The following is a 21,471-nucleotide window of genomic DNA, read 5'->3' on the forward strand; positions in this document are numbered from 1 at the left end:
CTGTAGAGCAACCCTCTGTCCACCATAATGCACATGCAGAAGAGATACACAGCACTTAAAAGAGAGACTAAGGAAATGAAATATTCTGAAAGAAAACTTACTCATCAAAACCAATTTTACAAAACAGATTACACTGTCAGGAAATTAGAAGTGAGTAAGAATTCTATGAAGCAAGACATCAAGGAAGAGAGAAGATGACAGGATAACATGAAAGGCAGCTAGAAGAGAAGCAACAGACAGACACTCCCAGATAAGCAAGGAGTGAGGAAATTCATGATTTAATTATCTGACTTGAAAACTCTCCTTGAGACACACTCCTGCTAACCAGGAAAAAAATTAAACTATTAAACTCAAGAATGAGAAGTTTATTGTATGGAAAGACAGGTGAGGCCACTGGATCCATTTAAACAGACAATTTAGCTTAACCAATAAGCTTGACCACAACTGTGGTCAAGATTGTAACACAGAATTAACATGCTATCATTATTGAAATGACAGAGATACACGATATAAAAAAAGTAATATTAAAGCTAAATTGAAATGAGAAACATGGAAGCAATTAAAACAAAGATTAGAGCATGAACTGAGGTGTGACGAGCAGGGAATGAAAGACGTGGAAATGTACTAATGATCTTATTTTACCCAGTAAGGGTTTAATAGTTTTAATCTGTGAAGTTGATAAATCAGAAAAGAATGCTGAAGTATATGATTTTAAATAGTATAGGTAACTAAAGCAGATTAAGAAATACACTGTATGTTTCCTAAATAAACAGTGGGGTGAAAAAGAGAAGGCCACAAATCAAAAGCTAGAAAAGTAACAGTAGAGAAACATTAAATAACTAAAAACAGGAAGCGAACTTAGATGAAATAATGACTACAAGACTTTATCTATTAAAAAATAGCACACAAATAAAATCAGACTGATCTTACAAAATGTATTAAAATCACAAAGAAATACTGTAAAATTAAAGCTACCAATGCATTAAAGAATACACAGCGATTGCTGAGGTTCGTGATAGGAATGCAAGGATGGTGCAATTAACCACACATCCCAGGCCTCATTCATCTCAGGCTGGAGAATGAGATGTGCTTTTCTTTTCTTCACAAATTTAATGTCACAAGTGCTCACTTGATTGAATGATGGAAATGTGTCCTAGTTCAAGTGTCCTCCACAGACCTGTGTGTGAGAAGCCAATATTCTTGATCAAAGGAATATTCACCCAGGTACTACAGCTCCAGATCCTGAGGTGATAGTGTCCTGTGGGCTTCCTTCGAGGTGTGGTGGGGGTAGGATCATGGCACTACCGTGTATATGTATAGGACCTCACGAACTTCATAGAACAGATTTGTCAACATCTTTTCTTAAAATCTCTCCATGTCTGCCACAAAACTGTTATGTCAGGAAGAAAAGGCATCAGCTAAAATTCAGTAAGTCCTGAGAAACAAGTGGCATTTCCATAAGGTAAACAGATAAAAATGCAATGGGTAGCTTCTATCACGTGAAAAGCCAGAGCTTACTTGTGAAAATGTAGACGTATTCTGATAGGGATCGTCAAAAAAGGAAGAACACATTTTAGTATTATTCTAGAAGCATATGTCATTGGGATTAAACTGGGGGTGGGGGTAAACAAGAGGTATAAACATTAGGAAAGGAAGCTAAAATTAACATTATTGGTTTATGATATAAAAAATATAAGATTATTACTGAAAATATTAGAAAGTATAAAATTTTTGTGTCAGGTTACAAAATTAATATTTTACTCTAGAAAATAATAACTCATTAAAATATAATGGCATAAAGATTTCACTCATAATATTAAAGTTATGAAATATTCAGGGAAAAATATAAATACATTCACTCACGGAAATAAATCTATGAACTGTTCTTGAAAATCCCAATGACCAAATGGAATAAGGAGGAAGAAAACATTGCTGTCTGATAGGTAGCTTCCATATTTTCAAGATTTCAATTGTCTAAATTAACCTGATAATGCAATGTAATACCAGTTAAAATGTCAAAAGGGATCTTTTTCATTCTTCAACTTGACAACATGAATATAAAGGTCATCTGGAAAAAAGGATTCAAGAAGCGTCAGGAAAGTTCCAAGAAAGTAAGTCATTCGTCAAATGCTACAGTCATCAAACAGTAAGATTCTGGCACAGAAGGATGAACCAGTGAAACAGGGAAGGGCAGTAGGGCCGGCCAAGCAATTATATCCATGGATATATATCCTATCCATGTCACTGGTATCCAAATTGATATCCTATCAATTATATACAGAGATATATCATATCTAAGACAAAAGCTGGCCTTCCAACTCAGTGGGCGGAAGATTAATTTTCAATAAATAGTGCTGGGACAGATTGCTGGGAATTGGAGAAAAATTGTAGTTCCCTTCAGTTCATTCTTTATATCAAAATAAATCTTATTTTGACCAAAGTCAAATATTTAAAGTAACCAAAATGTTTGAAGAGAGTATGAATGAATATTTCATAACATTAGAGTATAAAAAAACTTTCTAAGGATGTTATATAAACAAGATTTTACTAAAATAATATAAATTTCATTGCATACTAATTAAAAAATATTATGTAACAGTTATAAGAAATGCGTCTGACGAGGTCCTACAACGAATTTCCATGAATGATTATCTAGAGAGCAAGGGTTATGTGTTGAGCAACCAAGTAGTTTATCATCCAGACTAGGACACTTCTGAGGGTAAAAGGAGCACTATACTTACAGTGGGACAGAAGGAATTGGATAACTGGATAAACTGGAACTGTTCTGGGAAAATTGGAATGTAGGGGACTTCTATTTTCTATGTTATACACACACACACACACACACACACACACACACACACACACACACACACAACCAATAAAGTAAAGATGAGTTGTGAATACAATTTCATACTGATTCACTTACATATAGCAACTGTTTGGTTGGTTTAAGTATTTCCTTGATAATTTTCTTGCTATATAATCTCCAATGCCCATCTGCCTCAGTCTCCATGTCTATACCCTGGGGATAGAAATAGTATCCACTTACTGGGGTTATTCTGAGGATTGAATGACTTAATCCCTCATTTAAGCAAGCATTAGGTTCTTGCCAGGTACTATTATTTTATCATTATCATCATCACCATCAGTGGGAAGATCCAGGTTTTGTGAGACCTGAAGCTTATGTAATTTAGGACAACCCCTGTAAGAATAGTAAAATCAACACTGGGAAATTAGATGAGATTGACAGGAGCCTTAAAGCTCCAGCTTCATTGGCTCCACATAACTTCCTAATCACTAACATTCCTGCACTGACATTGTACCTGGATCCCCATTTCCACTCCTCTTTTGAAAGTGATCCAATGGTGAATATCACTGGTTATAAGAGAAGTAGACGAGCATCTTCTACCATAATTTAATTCTTCATGTCACACAATGAAGGAGGGGTGAGGGTGACCAGCCACTCTGGTTGACTTGGAACAGAGGTGGTTTCCCAGACATGGGACTTTTAGTTTTAAAACCAGGACAGTCCTGGGCCATTTGGGATGAGTTGATCACTCTAGGGGTAACATATTCTTTTCTTCTCAATACAAACAGATGTAACCATAGACTTTGGTAAAAATTTCCAATAATTTTCCTGCATATTTCAATTGCCTTGCTTCTGTTTACCACTGCTAATAGTACAGCAATGTGCACAGTTGCAGTTACGACTGTTTAGTTGTCAATCTAAGTAACAATGGTAGATGCCTTTAGTAAAATGGGGTGGACTGAGTACGCATGCTTATCTCTGTTGCCTCCCTTAATGCTAAAGGGGGCCAGAAAGGAGGTTTCCCACTGGAGAGGCCAACTTGGGAGAACCAGGGGAGCTATTAAAATGGGAAGCTCTGAGACCCCCAGCCCCAGGCCCCTTATCTGCTGTGCTGGGCACACATACTGGCCCACCCCCAAACACACACAACTAATAACGGGACCCTTCTTTGGAGAAATAGATAATTCTGGGGGAAGTGACAGAGCAGTTGAAGGATCCTGTTTCAGCCCAGAGAATGTCTAATGAGCATCTTGATGCCTCAGTCTCAGTATGCCTAGACAGAGAAGGATTACTAAGTATTGGAGGAAGACATCATCATGAAAGGCAAAGAGAAACATCCACCATCCAACTACTAGAGGAAAGGAATATAGAGGGAAAAGGGTCTGTGGGCAAGAGGTGGGGGCGGGGAAGAGAGAGAGAGAGAGAGAGAGAGGAAGGGAGAGAGAGAGAGAGAGAGGGAGAGAGACAGAGAGAGAGAGAGAGAGAGAGAGAGGGAGGGAGAGAGAGGGAAACAGAGAAAAAAGATAGAAATAAAGGAAGAGCAACAATAGAATTTCAAAAAGGAAAGAGAGGCCAGGATGCCTTAAAAGAGAGGGAACAAAATTAAAAGAAAAAAAAGGCATTTGTCAGATATTAAAAAATTTCAAAACAGAGAGAGTAGAAAACCTCAAAGATAAAATTTTAAAAATCTCCTAGAACAAAAAGATAAAGAGACGGACATTTGAAAAGAAAACATAAGCACATTAAAACCTGAGTCTAATGTATTAAGAGTTCAGAAGGCAAGAATATAAAGAATGAAGGGGGAGGTTATTAAACTTTTCTTTTTCCCTAAACTGAAAGGGCCCATTATGGGCTCAGCAAACAAATGAACATTAGAAACCTGGGAATAAATAAAAGACTCAAACGCTTTCACAAAGGGAGAGGTGATCATTAAAAACCCAAACAGTTCCCAAATAAAGGATTGGGAATCTGAATAGTAGCAGACTTTGCAGCAGCTGCAGGAGAAGGAAGATGGTGATGTCATGGCCATAAAACTCCAAGGGAGAGTGAACTCCACCCCTGAATTCTTCTCTCAAACTCTCTGTCATCCCCAAAGGCTCAGAAAGTTCAACTCCCCTGACATGTTCTCAGAGAGCAGAACGAGGCTGTTTCCCAAATAGTGTCAACTGAGACAGACAATGTCCTGGCAACCAGGAAACAGCATTAGTCCACATCCTAGAGAAACAAGGAAAGCCCCAAGATTGACAGGCCCAGGTTGGAGCAGAGATGGTGGCACCAGGATGAGATGTCCAGGGGACAGGGAACTGAGGTCTCTGGCGTGTTTGTGTGAGAAACACCGGGACAGGCATGGGACAACCTCACCTCCTCCAAATCCTGTCCACTCCACACTTGCTCAGTGAGGTCTGCCCAACACCCTGCACCTCCTGCCTCCACAGCTCCCGTCTCCTCTGCCTTGCTCTATTTTTTTTTTCTTTTTATCCATGGTTTGTATCACCTCCTAAATATGCCGTTGTTTAAAAAGTACTCTATGCTTATTGTTGACTGTGTCTGTCCCCCAGGAAGCTCTCCACAACACAGACTTTAATCTAGTTGCTCACTGATGTTGGCCAAGTGCCTGGCACAGAGCAGACTCTCAATGGCTATTGGTTAAATGAATCCGTGAACATGAATCTTTTGGGGGTTTATGTAAAAAAACAAACAAACAAACAAAAAAACACCTAAGCAGGCAAAATTCAGGCAATTATTCACTTTTAGAAAAAACACAATTTTATATACAAAAGGACACAGCATCAGTGTATTCTACCTAGACAGCAGAGAATAATAAATAATGATGTAAACACCGAATACTAATGGGATATACCCTTATTGAGAGGATGGAGGTAAAGGAAGTTGGTGTAAAGAGAGGGCTTGGTGATGTGAGAGTGATACAGAGTGATGCAGAAGAGCTACATCCTCTCCTGTGATGGGTAAAAGGGTAATCTCCAAAACCGACAAATAGGAAAATGGTAATTACACAGAGTCTTCAGAAATAATGGAATAGACCCCAAGGTAACTGAATTACTCCTGCTGGTCAGTGAGGTTGGGGGTGGGCTGGGCAGGTGGGGCAGGGGAGTGTGACTTCCCAAAGTAACCCTTAAAGTACAGAGTGGCTTTTTAAACTATCTGCAGAGTTACTAAATAGAATAAAAATCTATTAAAATAATAGAAGTAAGAAGCAAAAATCTAGGTTTAGTGTAAATGTTGAATTTTGAGAATTTAAATGAATTCTTCTCTTCAGTCCTCTTTTTCATTAAAAAATGTAATAAATGCATCAAAACAATTTAAAAAAATCCCTCTTGTTGGAATTTTGTTTGACGTAGGAGTAAAATAAGGCTACGGAAATGTGGCAGCTGGAGGGAGAAGGGGGATACTTGTGTGGATTCTTGTCTTGCGTGGGATCCAGTCAAATCTAAACATTCTACGAGACTGTGGTCATTACGACAATTACATTCCTGGTGACCACAGTCAGAAGCATATTAAGAATTTGCTCTCTTTTAGGTCTTTTGCCCTGAACTTATATGGGACCTGTAGGAAAAGAAACCAAGTTGAACACAAAAAAATTTATGCTGTCATGCGGTCCTATTTCATCTTGCAGCATCATTCCTTTGTTGAAATGGGGTCTAGTCTTGAAGGTAGTATTTACTTGAAAATGTAGCTTATCTAAACAAATTAATTTGAGGATCTCTTTGGTTCTGGGAATATTGTTTAAAAATTCATGCATACCTTCAAAGATGCAATGAAACATGGGTAATATTTATTGGAAACTTTATAAATAAAATAAGGACTGCTTAAGCAGAAACACTGCCAAAAAAGGGATGATAAAAATCTAAGTTTCAGTAATGATATTCATACTTGTCAAAAAAATCTCATAGCCACGTGATAAAATTAATGCGTAAATCTCATTTTCCTTCTAGACCTCAATAATGTTATAAGATCTCTACAACTGGTGAATATGCTTGGCAAAACCACGGTGTATAGGTGACTTTGGGATGACAACACATCAAAAGTCAATCAGAACTAAACTGAATTCTTAAGCAAATTCTAATGTGATTTGCAAAATAAATGATTAAATTCCTATATCAAATTCTAGTCACTTAGTTTGGTCGCCTCTTAAGCTAAAGCTCTTTCAAGATTACATGAGTTCACTATACTCATTTGTTCAATTTCCTAGTCCTGTAAGGTCAGTGATTTTTTTTTTTTTAATTTAGTGAAACTTTTTTAAGGTGCTGGGGGTGTGGAAGCAGACAAAATGGAGAAAGATTATGGTGGGAAAAAAGTAACTTTTCCTTCCAAAATGACTCAGGTAGCTTTTCAGGGAGCCGAAAGGAGCCATTTCATACTTTACCACGTGGTACCACCTTGTAAGTTTGGTCTGAAACCTTAAGGGACCTCTAGAGGCTCTACAAGTCAGGTGCCCACTTTTGCAGAGGTCGCTATGGAGACAGATGCGTGGCTGAGCATCCCGGCAGCATAGGATGCAGAATTTCTGAGGTGGTGGAGGAACCCAGCCCTTAGAGGGGCTACAGTGATGCAGCAAAGGGAGAGCCACCTTTGGCCTCTTCCATCCCCTGCCCTTCCCTCCCCTCCTCTTTGACCTGCTCAATTCAGACTTGTGGGGTCATCTTTAAGGAAGAAATAAAGGATGGGTCCCCTCCTGCCCTTCCCATGTTCACGCTGACTTCTGAATCTGGGAAAGCTGGGGAGGCACATGCTACTTTTGAAGAGAAGGTTCAGGAATTTTGTCTGACACTATGGCCTTGGACTTCTCGTCCATTAAAACAAAACAAAACAAAGGGAGACAGTCTTCTTAAAGTATCTTCCTCTAAAAACCTAGTTTATTACAGTGTCATATCATGTCAAGTACCAGGAGCCAAGCTGGACACTTGTCACCTGTTTTCCAGCATAAAAAGAATATGCCTGGTTTCTGGGCATAAATTCAGACTGATGGCCTGAATTATCATGTGTGACCCACCCCAAGTATACAAACGGTAGAGTTTGTGAATCTTCCCATTAAACCTAAACGCTGTTTAAAAATGCCACTCTCATGCATGAAAGTCACTGGGTGTTGTTAAATAAGATAGGATGATTTATAGTTAAACTGAATACGGAGAGTATATTATTCAACTACGTTGAGGAAGACAGTAATGTGACGTTCTGGTAGATGGACTTGTTAGCAGTCTGAAATGCTTTTTCCTTCTTTTTTGATCCTTACTGTCTATATTTAAGTCACATGATGTTGATTTCATGAGCTGAATCATCAGGTGAATATGTGATTTTTCTAGGACTGATGCTCAGAATATTTGACACCTTATGCCTGGCTCAGGAGAGGGCTAATCCAAAAAGACCCTGGCAGCTTGAGCCCATGTCTGCCTGGCAGGGAGGCTGCACACAGGCCCTGGATATAGATACTCATCACACACGGGGCACAGAAGAGATGTCTGCAAATCAACATCTCTTTCAGGGAGGTTCCTAGAGAACAGTGTTCAATTTCAATAACTGATATTGAACTGACAGTTCAAAATACTTGGCCAATATTCAATCAATATTCAAACAGCCATCCTCCTTCCTGCCCTTTGGTCTTGCCCTCCAGAAAATACAACATGAAAAACAAACCAACTTGGCCTGAAACGACAAATTGGGGATGATTTCAGTCCACTGAACGAACGACCCGGTTCTCTGGTTTCTGAAGTCATGTTTCCTGAGACACAGCTCCTCAGGATGCAGAGTGCTCCCACGTCCCACACTCCTGGGAGTGTTCATCCGAAGCTCTTCAGCACAGACCTGGGCCTGGAGACTTCCTGCGGGGCAGAGTCACATGCTTCTAGATGCTTCTAGAAAGGGGCAGCGGAAGCCCTTGGGATGCCCATGTGGGTGGCCTCCTGCAGTGGGTGTTCTTGCTTCCTGAACTGAGCCACAGACTGACTGCTAGTTCATTCACATTTGGTGTCCAGGTGGGAAATAAAACACACATCTTTAAACACTGGATAAAAACTAAGCCCTGTTAGATGGAGGTAAAAACAAGGTCACCTGGGGGGGAAGAACAGGACGCCACCCCCCTTTCCAGAATTGAATCTACCTGTTTTCCTCGTTTCATTAATTGAGCACTAATCAGTACCTGAAAAATACTAATCATGCATTTTGGCCAAATGCATGTCTGCCAAAATGTGAACCCTCTTAACCACCAGGGGTTTCTTGGATACACATATTTTTATTGGTGAGTCACTGAAATGAGATGAATTATAACCTATTTTTTTTCTTTTTATCCTAATTCTGGTTAAGCCAAATCTCCCCACCAAATCTGTACCCATGACCTGGGTAATTAGGGTTCAACTTAGGACCTGCAGGCCTAAGTGGGCTCTCAGGGAGATGCCCACCTGAGACTTACATGGCTGGTCAGGGCACTACCCACCCTGATTTCTCCTTCCCCTCAAGGCAGCAGCTGCTCCTCCCCTCACTCTTAGGTAGTGAAATGGAGCAGGACCCTACGGGGCCTTCCCAGGTCCTCCACCTGCCTCCTGGTTGTAGAAAAATTTTAGCCAAAGAATGAATTTATTCAGAGAAGTGAGAAAATGCAGAAGCAAAGGAAAAGTCAAACAAGACAAAATAATAATAGTTTAGCCATTCAACAAAGTCAAGGACCTTTAGTTCCTTCTCAAGGGCTGTAGATTATATTCTGAGTCATGTTCTTAAAGCTCTTTTGTAGATACTGATACCTTCACCAGGTGGAAGAATTTAACTACATGATGACCAGATTGTAACCACGACAAAATCTGCACCACCTTACACAATTCTGAGAACTTGGCCTCAAGGAAATGGGAACAAACCAGCCCTGGAACTGAAGATTAACTGTACTTACAACAATCAAGATATTACTGATCAGACCACTGCGTGACTAATTTTGATTTCAGAGCTGACTGAACTGTTTCTGCATGTAGCACCCTCCCTCTGCCTGTGCACGCCTGAAACTCCCCTTTGAAAGCTCTTGCCCTCTGATTGGCAGTGAGGAGTTGGCCTTTGGATATAAGTCCACCTTCTCCCCAGGTTGCCGGCCTCCAGAATAAAGCAAATTTTCCTATCCTACCAACACTTGTCTCTCGAGTATTGGCTTTCAGCTGGACCTGCATTTGGTAACAGAAGGACTTGGCTTCCTTCACTGGGAAAACAAACTTCCTCAGTGTCTGGCCATCACCTCTCCTGCTCCCGCCTAGGGCCACCCTCACAGCTGCTGACACATCTGAGCTCTCAGTCCCCTCCCTGATCATTTCCAAAGATGCACGTGCTAGCTGCACCAGCTCTCATGTGAAAACGAGGGAAGCAGCAGCCAACCCTCCTGGGCTTCATGGCCATTCCAGGTGCGGTTCTGTCCCTTTGCTTCCCTGTACGGTGAGACTCCGTGGGGACACGCCTGTGCTCATGTGCTCTGCTTTCTCATCTCTCTCTCTCTCAACACCATGCCTTTGTTCCCACCCCCACTGGAAATGATCACATGGTGCTGGTGATCCTGACCTTCCTAAATGTTCTCAACACTTGAGGAGCAAGATGTGAGTGGGCCTGGCTTCCAAGGTGATGCACGCTTGGACTCCCTCCCTCTTTCCCGCAGGTGTCTTCTGTCTGCTGTCTGCCTCCTGACCCAGTGCCTTCTCACCCTCCTCAAAGAAAGCACACAGAGAACTCTAGCAATTTTGCCAGTTCTCTATAACTGCTCTGTAAGGAGATTTAATCCAGTTTAAGCTCTGTCACAGTTCACTTAGCTTTTTTCTATAAATTACTTATTTCTGAGAGTTTTATAATAATCACGTGTGGGTAATCTCGTATATTTTAAAAGTTACACTGATTTATATGGTTGTTTATTTATTTATATCAAAAAGCAGTGGTGTGAAAGAAGGAGAAAGTATAATTTCTTGCAGGAGTGGCCATAAAAGAGCATAAAGAGAACTGTACAAACTCATCAGAAAAGAGTAAAGCCATGGAGCAATCAGATGCAAAGACAAGGCCTGGTAAATGGAGGACACAAATCCTAAATCCAGACCTAAATTTAGTACAAGAGCAACCATACCTCATATACATGGGCTAAGCTTGTGTGTAAAAGATAGTCTTGATTTGATAAAGTCAAAATCCAACAGAAAATTATTTAATCAAGGTGCAGAGAAACCTAATAATACAGACGTTTAAAAATAAAGGTAATGAAGAAATGTAAGCCAGGTCAAAAATAAGTAAATAGAGGCTCATGCCATAATGTTCATTTCTGAAAAAAATAGATCATCCACTGAAAAGCAATATTAGGGATAAGGATGGACATTATTTAATAATAAAGAACAATTCATGCAGAAACCATATGTGCAGAAAACCCTACCTAACAACATAAAGTGGAATTTTAATGTTAACTATAAAGTAAAATTAATAGGAGAAACTGAAAAATAAACAATCGTAATGAGAGATTTTAAAGTATTTCTCTCAGAAACAGTCACACAAGATAGAGAGTCAGAACATATTTGAATAAATAAGGAGCTTGACCTGTCATATAAATAACCCTAATACAACACAAAACACACATTCCTTCATTCCCACAGAAAATATTTATAAAAACTCCCATTCCTAAGACATAAAGGAAGTCTTGAAAATGCTAAAAATGATATCGTTTTTAACTCTCTCTTTGATCTCAATGTAGTAACATCTGAAATAACAAAAAATTTTCCCTGAAGCCTCAATAAATTTAGAAATGCAAAAAACAATCATTCTAAATAATTCACGGATCAGAGAATAAAACAATGGTGCCTAATCTTACATAAAAACCAACATACTGGGCTTCCCTTGGTGGCGCAGTGGTTGGGAGTCCGCCTGCCGATGGAGGGGACACGGGTTCGTGCCCCGGTCCGGGAGGATCCCACATGCCGCGGAGCGGCTGGGCCGGTGAGCCATGGCCGCTGAGCCTGCGCATCCGGAGCCTGTGCTCCGCAATGGGAGAGGCCACAGCGGTGAGAGGCCCGCGTACGGCAAACAAACAAACAAACAAACAAAAAAAACCAAAACCAACATATTGTGTTCTCTCCCAAAAAAGATATGATTCTGAGAGATGCTTCAGATATTTTCAGAAGCCCTGATTAGTATACTTGCAGTGAATATATAGATATACATATAGATTTGTAGTAAAAATATATTCTATTTATCTATCTACCTACTTACCTATCTAATTGTCATCTATCTATCAATTCTATTTATCTATCTGTAGATTTGTTTTTCATTTTTGTATTTGAAGCATATGCCATAGTGTATATTATTAGGGGACTTGATGAATTTTAGTTTTGATCATATTGAAGTCTGAAGACCATAATAATAAAAGTATTATGAAAATTTTAGGTATTATTTAACTTTTTTTTTTTTTTTTTTTTTTTTTTTTTTGCGTTACGCGGGCCTCTCACTGTTGTGGCCTCTCCCATTGCGGAGCACAGGCTCTGGACGCGCAGGCTCAGCGGCCATGGCTCACGGGCCTAGCAGCTCCGCGGCATGTGGGATCTTCCCGGACCGGGGCACGAACCCGTGTCCCCTGCATCAGCAGGTGGACTCTCAACCACTGCGCCACCAGGGAAGCCCTTATTTAACTTTTATAAGTGAGTTCCAAGTAAGTTTCCTGAAATATAGAAGTATTCCTAAAGTGCCTTTCTGCCTTTGCTCACATAGATAAATAAATAAATAAATAAATAAATATATATATATATAAACAACAAAATACACAGACACACACATACTGCCACACATGCATGCACCAAAACAAATAAAGCAAAACAAATAAGCAGACAAAAAATGAAACAAAACAAAACCCAAACTATTGTACAGAAATACGTAAGGCAGAGTTTTAGGTGTGAAATGATGAAGCCAGATCTAAAAAGTTAGCTATAATTTTTATATCCCCACTGCTTCTGCAATGGTTTCCATGTTAATATTTCAGCAACTGAGGAAATAAGTCAAATCAGTCTTGCTTAGGACCAGTTGGTCCATATTTGTAACTTGATTTTCATTGTGAATATATTGTAACAAATATCTTTACCAGCCTGAACGTATTTTAACCTCATTGTTTTGGTTAAGTAACATCTTTCCTGGAGGAGATAGAGTAAGACATCCTCTTTTATATTGAGATATTGTCACATCTAGGTGATTATACAGTTTCAAGTTGTGACCCTAGCACCTGAACTGGCAACTTCACACTGAAGCTGAATGCTTCTCCAAAGAGTGTCAATTACAGAGATGCTATAACACTTCTGGTTTCCCTGATTAACCGTAGAGGGTTAGATGCCTTTTCAAAGGGGGTGCAGTGGAGGGAGGACAAGGCTTCGCAAGAAAAGTGAGGCCCCCTTAGGCAGGTGGCGTGTGTGGGCTTGAGCTGCAGCACCAGGTGCCCTAGATACAGGCAGGCTCGTTACAAGAAGAACAGGACAGAGAAGCTGGGGAACCCAGAGGACACAGGTTCTGTAAAGCTCTCCTCAGCATTACTTCACGCATCTGCAAGTATTCTTAAGTCCAGCAAAATTGGCGCTCAGCCCGTAAGTGGAAAGAAAATAAGAAAAGATAACTGTACCAAGTATATCCTTCACATCTGCCACTGTGGTGTCACCAGAGAAATCCATGAGTTGAAGTCATTGTCTTCCAAACTCGAGTAATGTATAATTGATTTACTAAAAGAAGAAACATTCCAGTACAGTTTCCAAAGATTCCAGAAAAGAATGTTGACACAGAAGTCGGGCTGCGTGCGGGGCAGGGCTGGCTGTATAACTTGTGGAATCCACTGCAAGGTGCAAAATCATGAGGGATTTCAAGTTGGCTGCATCAGAGAATTAAACCAAGAGGCGGACCTTCTGAGCACCGGGCCCTGGGTGAATGGGCAGGTCACACACCCAGGAAGCCAGTCCTGTGGCTCGTTTATTCCGTCACTCTGCTAATTAAATGAACTGAAATACTCACTTCTGTAGCATCCTGGGAGTTAAGCCATTTACTTATACGGACCACCTCAGTGACCACGGACGTTTTCATTCCCTTGCTAACCTGTACACTACTGGGCATTAATATTTTCAAGGCTTGTATCTAAGAGATGAGACAAAAAAGTTACTGCCCCCTTTCCTGTCACTGGCAGTGTTGCCATAAGAAGATCATTAATCATAAAGTTCCCCTGGTGCATCTGCTCTGTCATTTCTACCAAATGGATGCAACCAAATGGATGCAGTCACCCGCTTCGGTATCTTGGTCGTAAAAGAAGCAGTTTTGCTGATAGGTTTGTAGAGGGTCAGCAAAGTGTCGGCAAATACAATATGACCATCCAAATATCAAGCAGAGAGGAATACAGAGGGGGGCTACATGTGTACTGGGGTGGGAGGCATCCGATGACAGTATGTTTTATCTACACGCTTACTCTGCATTCCTAGAATAATACTGAAGAGAGAGGAAAAGTGTTCGTTTGCCATCTGGAAAGTATTTCCTCTTGTTCCACCTTCAGTCCATGGTCCAGGAAGGCGTACAATTAGTGTCTGTGCTTCGAAAACTAGAGAGATAAGATAAATGACAGGAAGAGCCACTCCATTTAGATAAACTGAGAAATAGAAAGGAAATAAATAGCCGTGTGATTTATAGTTCACGTTTCAAAAGCAAGCGATAAAAATGCCTGATTCTCCCTCAAATGAGCCGTGGGAGAGCTGCACGCTGCCGTCTGTGAGAGGCCCTCCTCCTTGCAGGGCGGTGGCCTCGCTCAGTCCCAGGGGAGCAGCTCTCGAAGTGCTGACGCTCCATTATTTGGCCGTGATGCTCCTGCTGGCCGGAGCCTTGCAGACGTTTTGAGATCCTCCTCCTCCAGCTAGGAGGCTCCTGGACTCCCAGGTCTCTGCCTCGCGGAGATTTACGAGCTGGGACCCCGTCCGCGACACCGTGCGTGTGCGCCTTCGACGCGCTGCGCGCACACGTGCTTGGGGAGGGCTCAGGAGGGAAGGGGCTCCCACCAGCGGAGCAGTTTTCCTGTTCTTGTAACTTACAAAGGAGAAGGGCTGTGGATTAGGCTATTTTAAAGTCTCCTCTTCGCGGTCCTTTGGCGAGCCTCCTTCACTTCACGTGGAGCTGGAGACGGCACATTGCACCCTGCTTCATCCTCCCTGCCCCGAGTCAGACGAAGAGGTGGGAGGCTGAGGACTGCAGCCACGCAGTGTGGCCACTGTGGCTTTGTGAGGCCGTGGAGAAGCAGGTGGACACGCGGCTCGAGAGGGTCATGGACGGCCGCCTCGCAGGAGCAGTCTAGTAAGAAAGGCAAGCGTTCTCCTGCTTGGACAAATAAAGCTTGGGTTTGCTGCCCACTTAATCAGGGACAAAAAATCATTGGTATTCTGGGCAAGAGAGAAATGTATCTCACATTTCAGAGGACAACAAAACAACTTTTAAAATTAAGATCTATTTTCCCCATTCAACTGTTAAAATGATTATCCACAAGGACTGAGGCAAATAATACAGGTTCATTCTTCTGTGTTTGTCATTGATCGTTTTGCTTCACAGACTAATAACTAATGTGAATTTGTTTCTCCTTTTGCAGCAAAAAATAAAACAGCCAAGATTTACTGAGTGTTTTAGCCCATGTACCGGGCTAAGAGCTTTTACGTGGATTCCCTCAACAAATCCTGACCTTGTGTTGCCCTGATTACGTACAGGTGGGAGTACCAAGGTGGCAGCTCAGCCCACACCTTCGACCAGGTGCGAGCTGGCAGGCATGGGCTATGCTGCTCTAGCCCCTTAGCATGCTAAGTCCACTCCACCGAAGAACTTGGATGCAGAAGAGCTGTGGGCTGGGAACTGGGAAACTTTGTCCCACCCGGACCATAGACACCTGCGGGCTGGCTTGTCATCAGCCTCCTGCAACTGGCTGGGGGTGAAGCAGAAACCCTGCAGCCGCCCCTCTTGTCCTCCTCAGGGGTCTCCCAGCAGGGAGGCATGGCATTAGTTTCACTGCCAGGCTTTCTATTGTCTCGCAAAGCTTTCTCTTTCAGAGGAGATATAAATATCAAAAAATATGAGATGTATAAATCAAAGAGCGCAATAAGGTGGGGGCCTCTGGGATTTCTGGGGTGATTTGGGTGCCCTCGCTGTGTTCTCCACAGGCTGTTCCCATGCACCACTTCCAGTCTCCCTGAGACTGATCCTGTTGCTCCTGAGCTGTGCCTTTTCTTTGCACACAAAGCTCTTGACAGAGTTTACTTGTAAAATTCTACACCAATGAGTTAAGTACAGAATATAAGATGTAGAAGAATCCAGAGACCTTGTTGGCTCTGGGTCCCTGACAACCAGGAAGACAGGCTGTAGGGGGTGGGGGGGAGGAGGCCAAGGGAGAGAAACAGTGGGCTGAACAGGGGACCTACTGGAAAAACTAGTAGCATACAAATATATATATACGTTTATAATCTTGCTTAAGGAAACCCAACACCCATTTAAAAATCTTTCTTGGAAGGAGTCCATCAGCATGAAGGAGAAGGAGAGACATAACTATGAAGGTTCCTGGGGAGAAGCAGGACCCTGGTCCAGCGTGAAGGAAGGAAGGCAGAGCGACGGGGGTGTCTCAGGCGGCATTGGTGGGAGGAGGGTGTGGCCATTGCCTCAACCCATCTCTGAGGTCTGAGGTCCTGGGCCAAGAGTGTGAGCTGGAGAAGAAGAAAGCTGGAGGAGACAGGAGGTGATGTAATATCACTGTCCTGCGAGGGACCAGATGCCCAGGGAAGGGTGAGAGGACTGCCTGCCATCCCGGACGGCCAGGGAAGCCGATGGCCATACATTCAGAGTGAGAGCGTGGGCTTGTGAACTTCTGGCAGCATTAAACTCCCGAGCTCCACAAGCAGCAGAGTGAGTGATGAGAGAGGTGTCGCCAGACTGGGTTTTCTGGGCAAGTGGAGTTGGACAAGGGGGTTAAAGCCTGGACACCTGGTGGGACAGGAGGACACCTCGAGCATGGATCTATCTGGGAGCCCAGGAGCTACAAAGACAAAGAGGCCATGGCCAGGGCAGGGTGTTTAGAAACAAGGTCTCACAGGGGCAGCAGGTAGGAAGCAGGAGAGGGCTCAGCTGCCGCAACAGAGACCACGGAAGCACAGCTCAAACATGGTAGGGAGCACTTCCTCTTCACATGGAGGGCTGGGCTGGAGACATGGGGTGGAGGGGGGCAGCTCTGACCCAGGGAGTCATCAGGGATGCTGTCTTGTGACTCCACATGCTTTGTCGGGGCTGGAGCTGACTAAGGCCAGCTCTGCTACTGCTCAGGAGAGGGGACAGGAGGGGAGGAAGTAGAGCTTCTGCAGGACTCCCTTGAAGGCACCTGCATCTCTTCGGCTTGCATCCCATTGGCTGACGATGATCTAGGAGGGGAATGGGGAACGTCCACCAGGGCGTCCGTGCGTGAGTGTGAGTGTGAGAATGTGTGTGAGCATGGGTGTGTGAGTGTGTGTGTCTGGGGTTCTATTAACAAAGACAAGAAAGAGGAAATGTGCATGGAGGAGCGCTGCCTGGCAGTCCTTGCTGACGGCAGGAGTGAGAGGCTGGGACAGGACTGGAGAGTCAGGGAGCGTGGTCACTCACGTGGATGCTAATGGCCACAGGTGGCTCTGATGACCGAAAGCGTCTGATGAGACCTCAGTCCCTAAAGCTATGGCTCATCAAGAATAGTACAAGCTCTCTTACTCTTGGGGCAGATCTTGAAGGAGGCTGGCCTAGGACGGGTACTTTACGTGAGAGACACGTGGAAACATACAAATAAGGCTTATTACAGATTACGAGAGAGTTGACGAAGCAGCGTCTTATTTCTCAATGGCAGCATACAAACAGGACTGGCTGGTCTCACCTACAAGAGCCCCCAAGGGAGAGTGGGGTCACAGAGCTTCGTACTTAGGGCATACGTCTGTGTGTTTTCTCTTTGTCAACTCACAGCTGAGGAAACCGAGGCATCAGGAGGTGAAGCCACTTTCCCGAGACCATGCCACAGGCCTGGAGTTCTTACCCTGGCCCATGGGACCCTGGTTCATCCCTGAATTCTACAAGCATTTATTGAGAGACAGGCGCAGCTCTCGTCCCTCAGGATACGACAGTGGACAAAACTAACATCTGACCCTGGAGAGATTTTCTGGAATCAATGAGCGTGAAAATTCTGTACCAGGAAACAAGATTTATCTAAACAGACACAAGAGATGATGATGATAGTCATGGATAATGGTTGAGAGTAAGGACAGTTTTGCCCGACCACGTAAGGTATGCTAGAGTTCTATCACTGAAATCCAATAACCAATAATCCAATCCAATAAGTGACCTTTGTGGAAAGTGATATTTCTGGTGCACTTACACGGGACCAGACGCTGGTAGAAGCAGCCTGTCATCTGGGGTAACACTGAACAGACAGCAGCTGGGCATCGCTTAAATGCCTCCCCTAAGGGTTCAGTACAAGGAGGAAGCCCAGGAGAGGGAGGGAGGGGAACCCCCAGCTTTCTCCCCGCACCATGGGGTGGAGGCCGTCCTCGGAGAAGCATCAGTTGCTGGCTACCGTGGCTGCCTCTGCTTCCCCTGCCCCCTCAGGGCCGCCAGCTACTCCTGCATCCTGGGCTGAGTCCTGCACAGTTTGGAGATGCAGAGGGGCCTATTCAGGGTGTCCCAACCACCACTTCGCATCTGAGTTATGGGATGCTTAAAATCACGAAGGTGGAAGCCGAGGAGTGGGTGGCTTAGCCCGGGGCTGGGGTCAGTGTTCACTTGAGTCCACTGTAATGAGCTTCACCAAGGCCACCTGGGCAGCTTGGACTACAAGGGGATGAGCCACTCACACGACCCCAGGGAGAGATTCCATGCAAGAACTAAACATTCCCAATCAGCCTGAGCTTCAGCATTCCGATGGATTTAGTCCCAAGTCACCAGTAACTTTAGTTTCCCCTGCACATAAAAGTCACACGCACAAACACACCCCTCTTCGTCTAAATTAGTGAGGTTTTTCGGCTTTTCAACACGGTTAACTAGTTGCCTTGAGGCACCCTGGATTCCTCTGACTTAGCAAGAACTCGGTGCACTGTGGAAAGAGAAGCCCAGTGCCTGCAGCAGTGCTCTTAACATCCTTCTCCCCAAGGCTCCTTGGAGAGGTATGATCAGAGGTCACAGTGAGGTCCACGCTGTGTTACCTGGAACACAGGTGCAGAACCGGCTGTCCGGGGAGAAGGGGTCAGGTTGGTGCAACACCCCAGCGGACCCTGGGAGCCCTGGCTGTCTGCCCCTTGTTTCCTTCGGACGGGAGCTTCATTTTGCAGAAGTGGTGCTGTGCTATGTCTTCTCTTGGTTGGCCAGGGGCTTCATTTCGTAAACCATCCTGGACGGTGTGCACTGGGTGTGTCCCTTCAGGCACAGAAGGAGCCTACAGTGGCTGAGCTTCTGTCTGCCGTCCAGCCCTGCGCAGACCATGGGGGCGCCCGGCTGGCTGCAGGATCGCTGACAGGTGAAGCGAGGACCAGGTTGGGTATCAGTTCCAGGAGCTCCTTCGGTCCCAGAAAAACCCCCAGGTGGGCCTCCAATGCCTCGGTGGGTGACGGGCCTGAGGCGCTAAATTCCTTTTGCAAATACTGACCCATCTCTCTCTCTCATTACCAGGCTGTGGGGAGTGCTAGCCGAGGAGTCCGGCTGAGTCGGGCCACTGGCCCTCTGAGGGAGGACACGTCTTCCCAAGGAGGCCCCGCGCCCCTCACAGCGGTGGGGGGCAAGGTCCCGGCCTCTCAGATGCTGGTCTGTGTCCTCCATCTCTACCCTAAGTGAGGGACCAGGGACCCACACACTCAGAGAGAAGGGAGACAGTGCCTCCCTCCCTCTTGGGTTTTACTGTCTCTGGAGGAGGCATCCGGCTTTCTGCTTTGAGGCTCAGCTCAAGCAGAGCCATCTCCTGTGCATCTTTAAAATCAAGACGTATGAGATCACATGTGTTGTGGCGGGTACCTCCGCTGTCTAGCAGGCCTTTCATCCCATAAATACGTTACTCAGATGATTTCCACAGCCCCTCTGTGAAGATGACGCAAGTGAGAAGCAGACAGACTACGGACAAGCCCAGGGAGTGATGGCTGAGGAGGGCAGGGCAGGACCACGGCTGCCTCCTAGGGGTCCTTCCCAACCCCTGTGTCAGGGAACCTGAGCTTTCTTCAGAAACGTGGAGGGGCGGCAGTACTGGGGACAGGTGAGTGGGATGACAGAGCCCTGCTTTCTGTGGCCTGTCCCACAAGTGTGCAGCGTCCACACTCCCTCTACAGCCTGGACAGGCCTCGCCAGCAGGTTCTTCTAACAGGTTTCACTCAGTAAGAAAAGGAAACGCCAGCGAAGGGGATAGAGGCTGCGAGGGAAAGCGTTCTTATGTCCACAGCACACCATCCCTCCCACAGCCTGCGCTGAGTAAGACAGAACAAGCCCCGTCTACTACGAGACCTTCGCTCCCACTGACAAGGCTTTGCAGGCTGTTTCCAGCCCCGGCGCCCTTTATTTGGCTCACCTGTGCAGGCAGTTCTTGTTCCTTTTGCCTCTGCTGTCACGGATTATGTGGCAGTGGTTGGCACTTCTGTTCCCCAGACTCAGGAGCACCGAGGCCTCAGCATTATATCTGCAAAACCCTGATACCCATTCAGAGGAACATGGCAGTTCTTACCTGGGGGGACAGGCAGACACTTTGCAAGGCACGACCCCTGTGACAGGCCGGGTGTCGGGGCTGCAGAATGATGCGTTCACCGGGAAACTCAGGTCTCTGTAGCAGCCTGCTCTCGTGGTCATCTGCCCTGTGAGAGAGTGGGGTGCACAGTGAAGACCCACAAACATGCCCTGTGGTAAAAGGCAGACGAAGAGCTCATGAAATCTCTTGAAGAAAATCTTTACTGTATGGCACGTCTTTGCATTAATGGCCTTGGGCTGACTACTAATATTCTAATTTTCTGGCCTGTCTTGGTGATTTCTATCAGTGAATGGCATCGATTCTAAGATGGCTTGTATCTTCCCCCTACATTTCAACATCTTGTCACGTGTGTCTTGCTATGGGTGCCAACATATATTTGACAAAACGATCTTTTGGTTCTTTTCTATTGTTTCCAGAATTGGAAACACCAGCCATTTTTTCAAAACAAACCCATATTAAGTACACTCACTTGTGCTTCTAAGTGAGAGGGCACAACAGGAAATGATCGGTAATAAACCAGAAAGAAATACGGACAGCAAAGTGATAAGCGCTTCCCCACCAGAGAATTCACAGAGCAAAATACCTCCAGGGTGGCAGCTGGATGGTGACCTTTTCACAATAATGGCTTGGATGTTGCCTCAAAGGAGGTCAACGGAAATGAAAGTCAGTCTGATTCTCAGCTCCATTTATATCCCCAGGGCTACTCAGGCTTTCTGAGCATCTCTCAATATGTTCAATATTTCAATTCATTAAATTTACTAAAAAAGGTACCAATGGGGCTTCCCTGGCAGTCCAGTGGTTAAGATTCTGCCCTTCCAATGCAAGGGGTGCAGGTTTGTTCCCTGGTTGGGGAACTAAGATCCCACGTGCCATAGGGCATGGCCAAAAAATAAATAATTTTTAAAAAAGGAACCATTACTTACAGCAGGGT

General features: G+C 44.4%; 1 protein-coding gene across 1 annotated transcript in view; it reads right to left on the reverse strand.

The window, feature by feature from the left end:
• ADAMTS16 (ADAM metallopeptidase with thrombospondin type 1 motif 16) overlaps positions 1–21,471 on the reverse strand; it is a 156,222-nt gene that overhangs the window by 30,054 nt on the left and 104,697 nt on the right. The window contains exon 18 of the mRNA XM_049707293.1: positions 20,520–20,646. Within this exon, the coding sequence (XP_049563250.1) occupies positions 20,520–20,646 (127 nt within the window). The remainder of the gene's footprint in view (positions 1–20,519; positions 20,647–21,471) is intronic.

Source organism: Orcinus orca, chromosome 3, assembly GCF_937001465.1.
Source record: "Orcinus orca chromosome 3, mOrcOrc1.1, whole genome shotgun sequence".
Lineage (NCBI taxonomy): Eukaryota > Metazoa > Chordata > Mammalia > Artiodactyla > Delphinidae > Orcinus > Orcinus orca.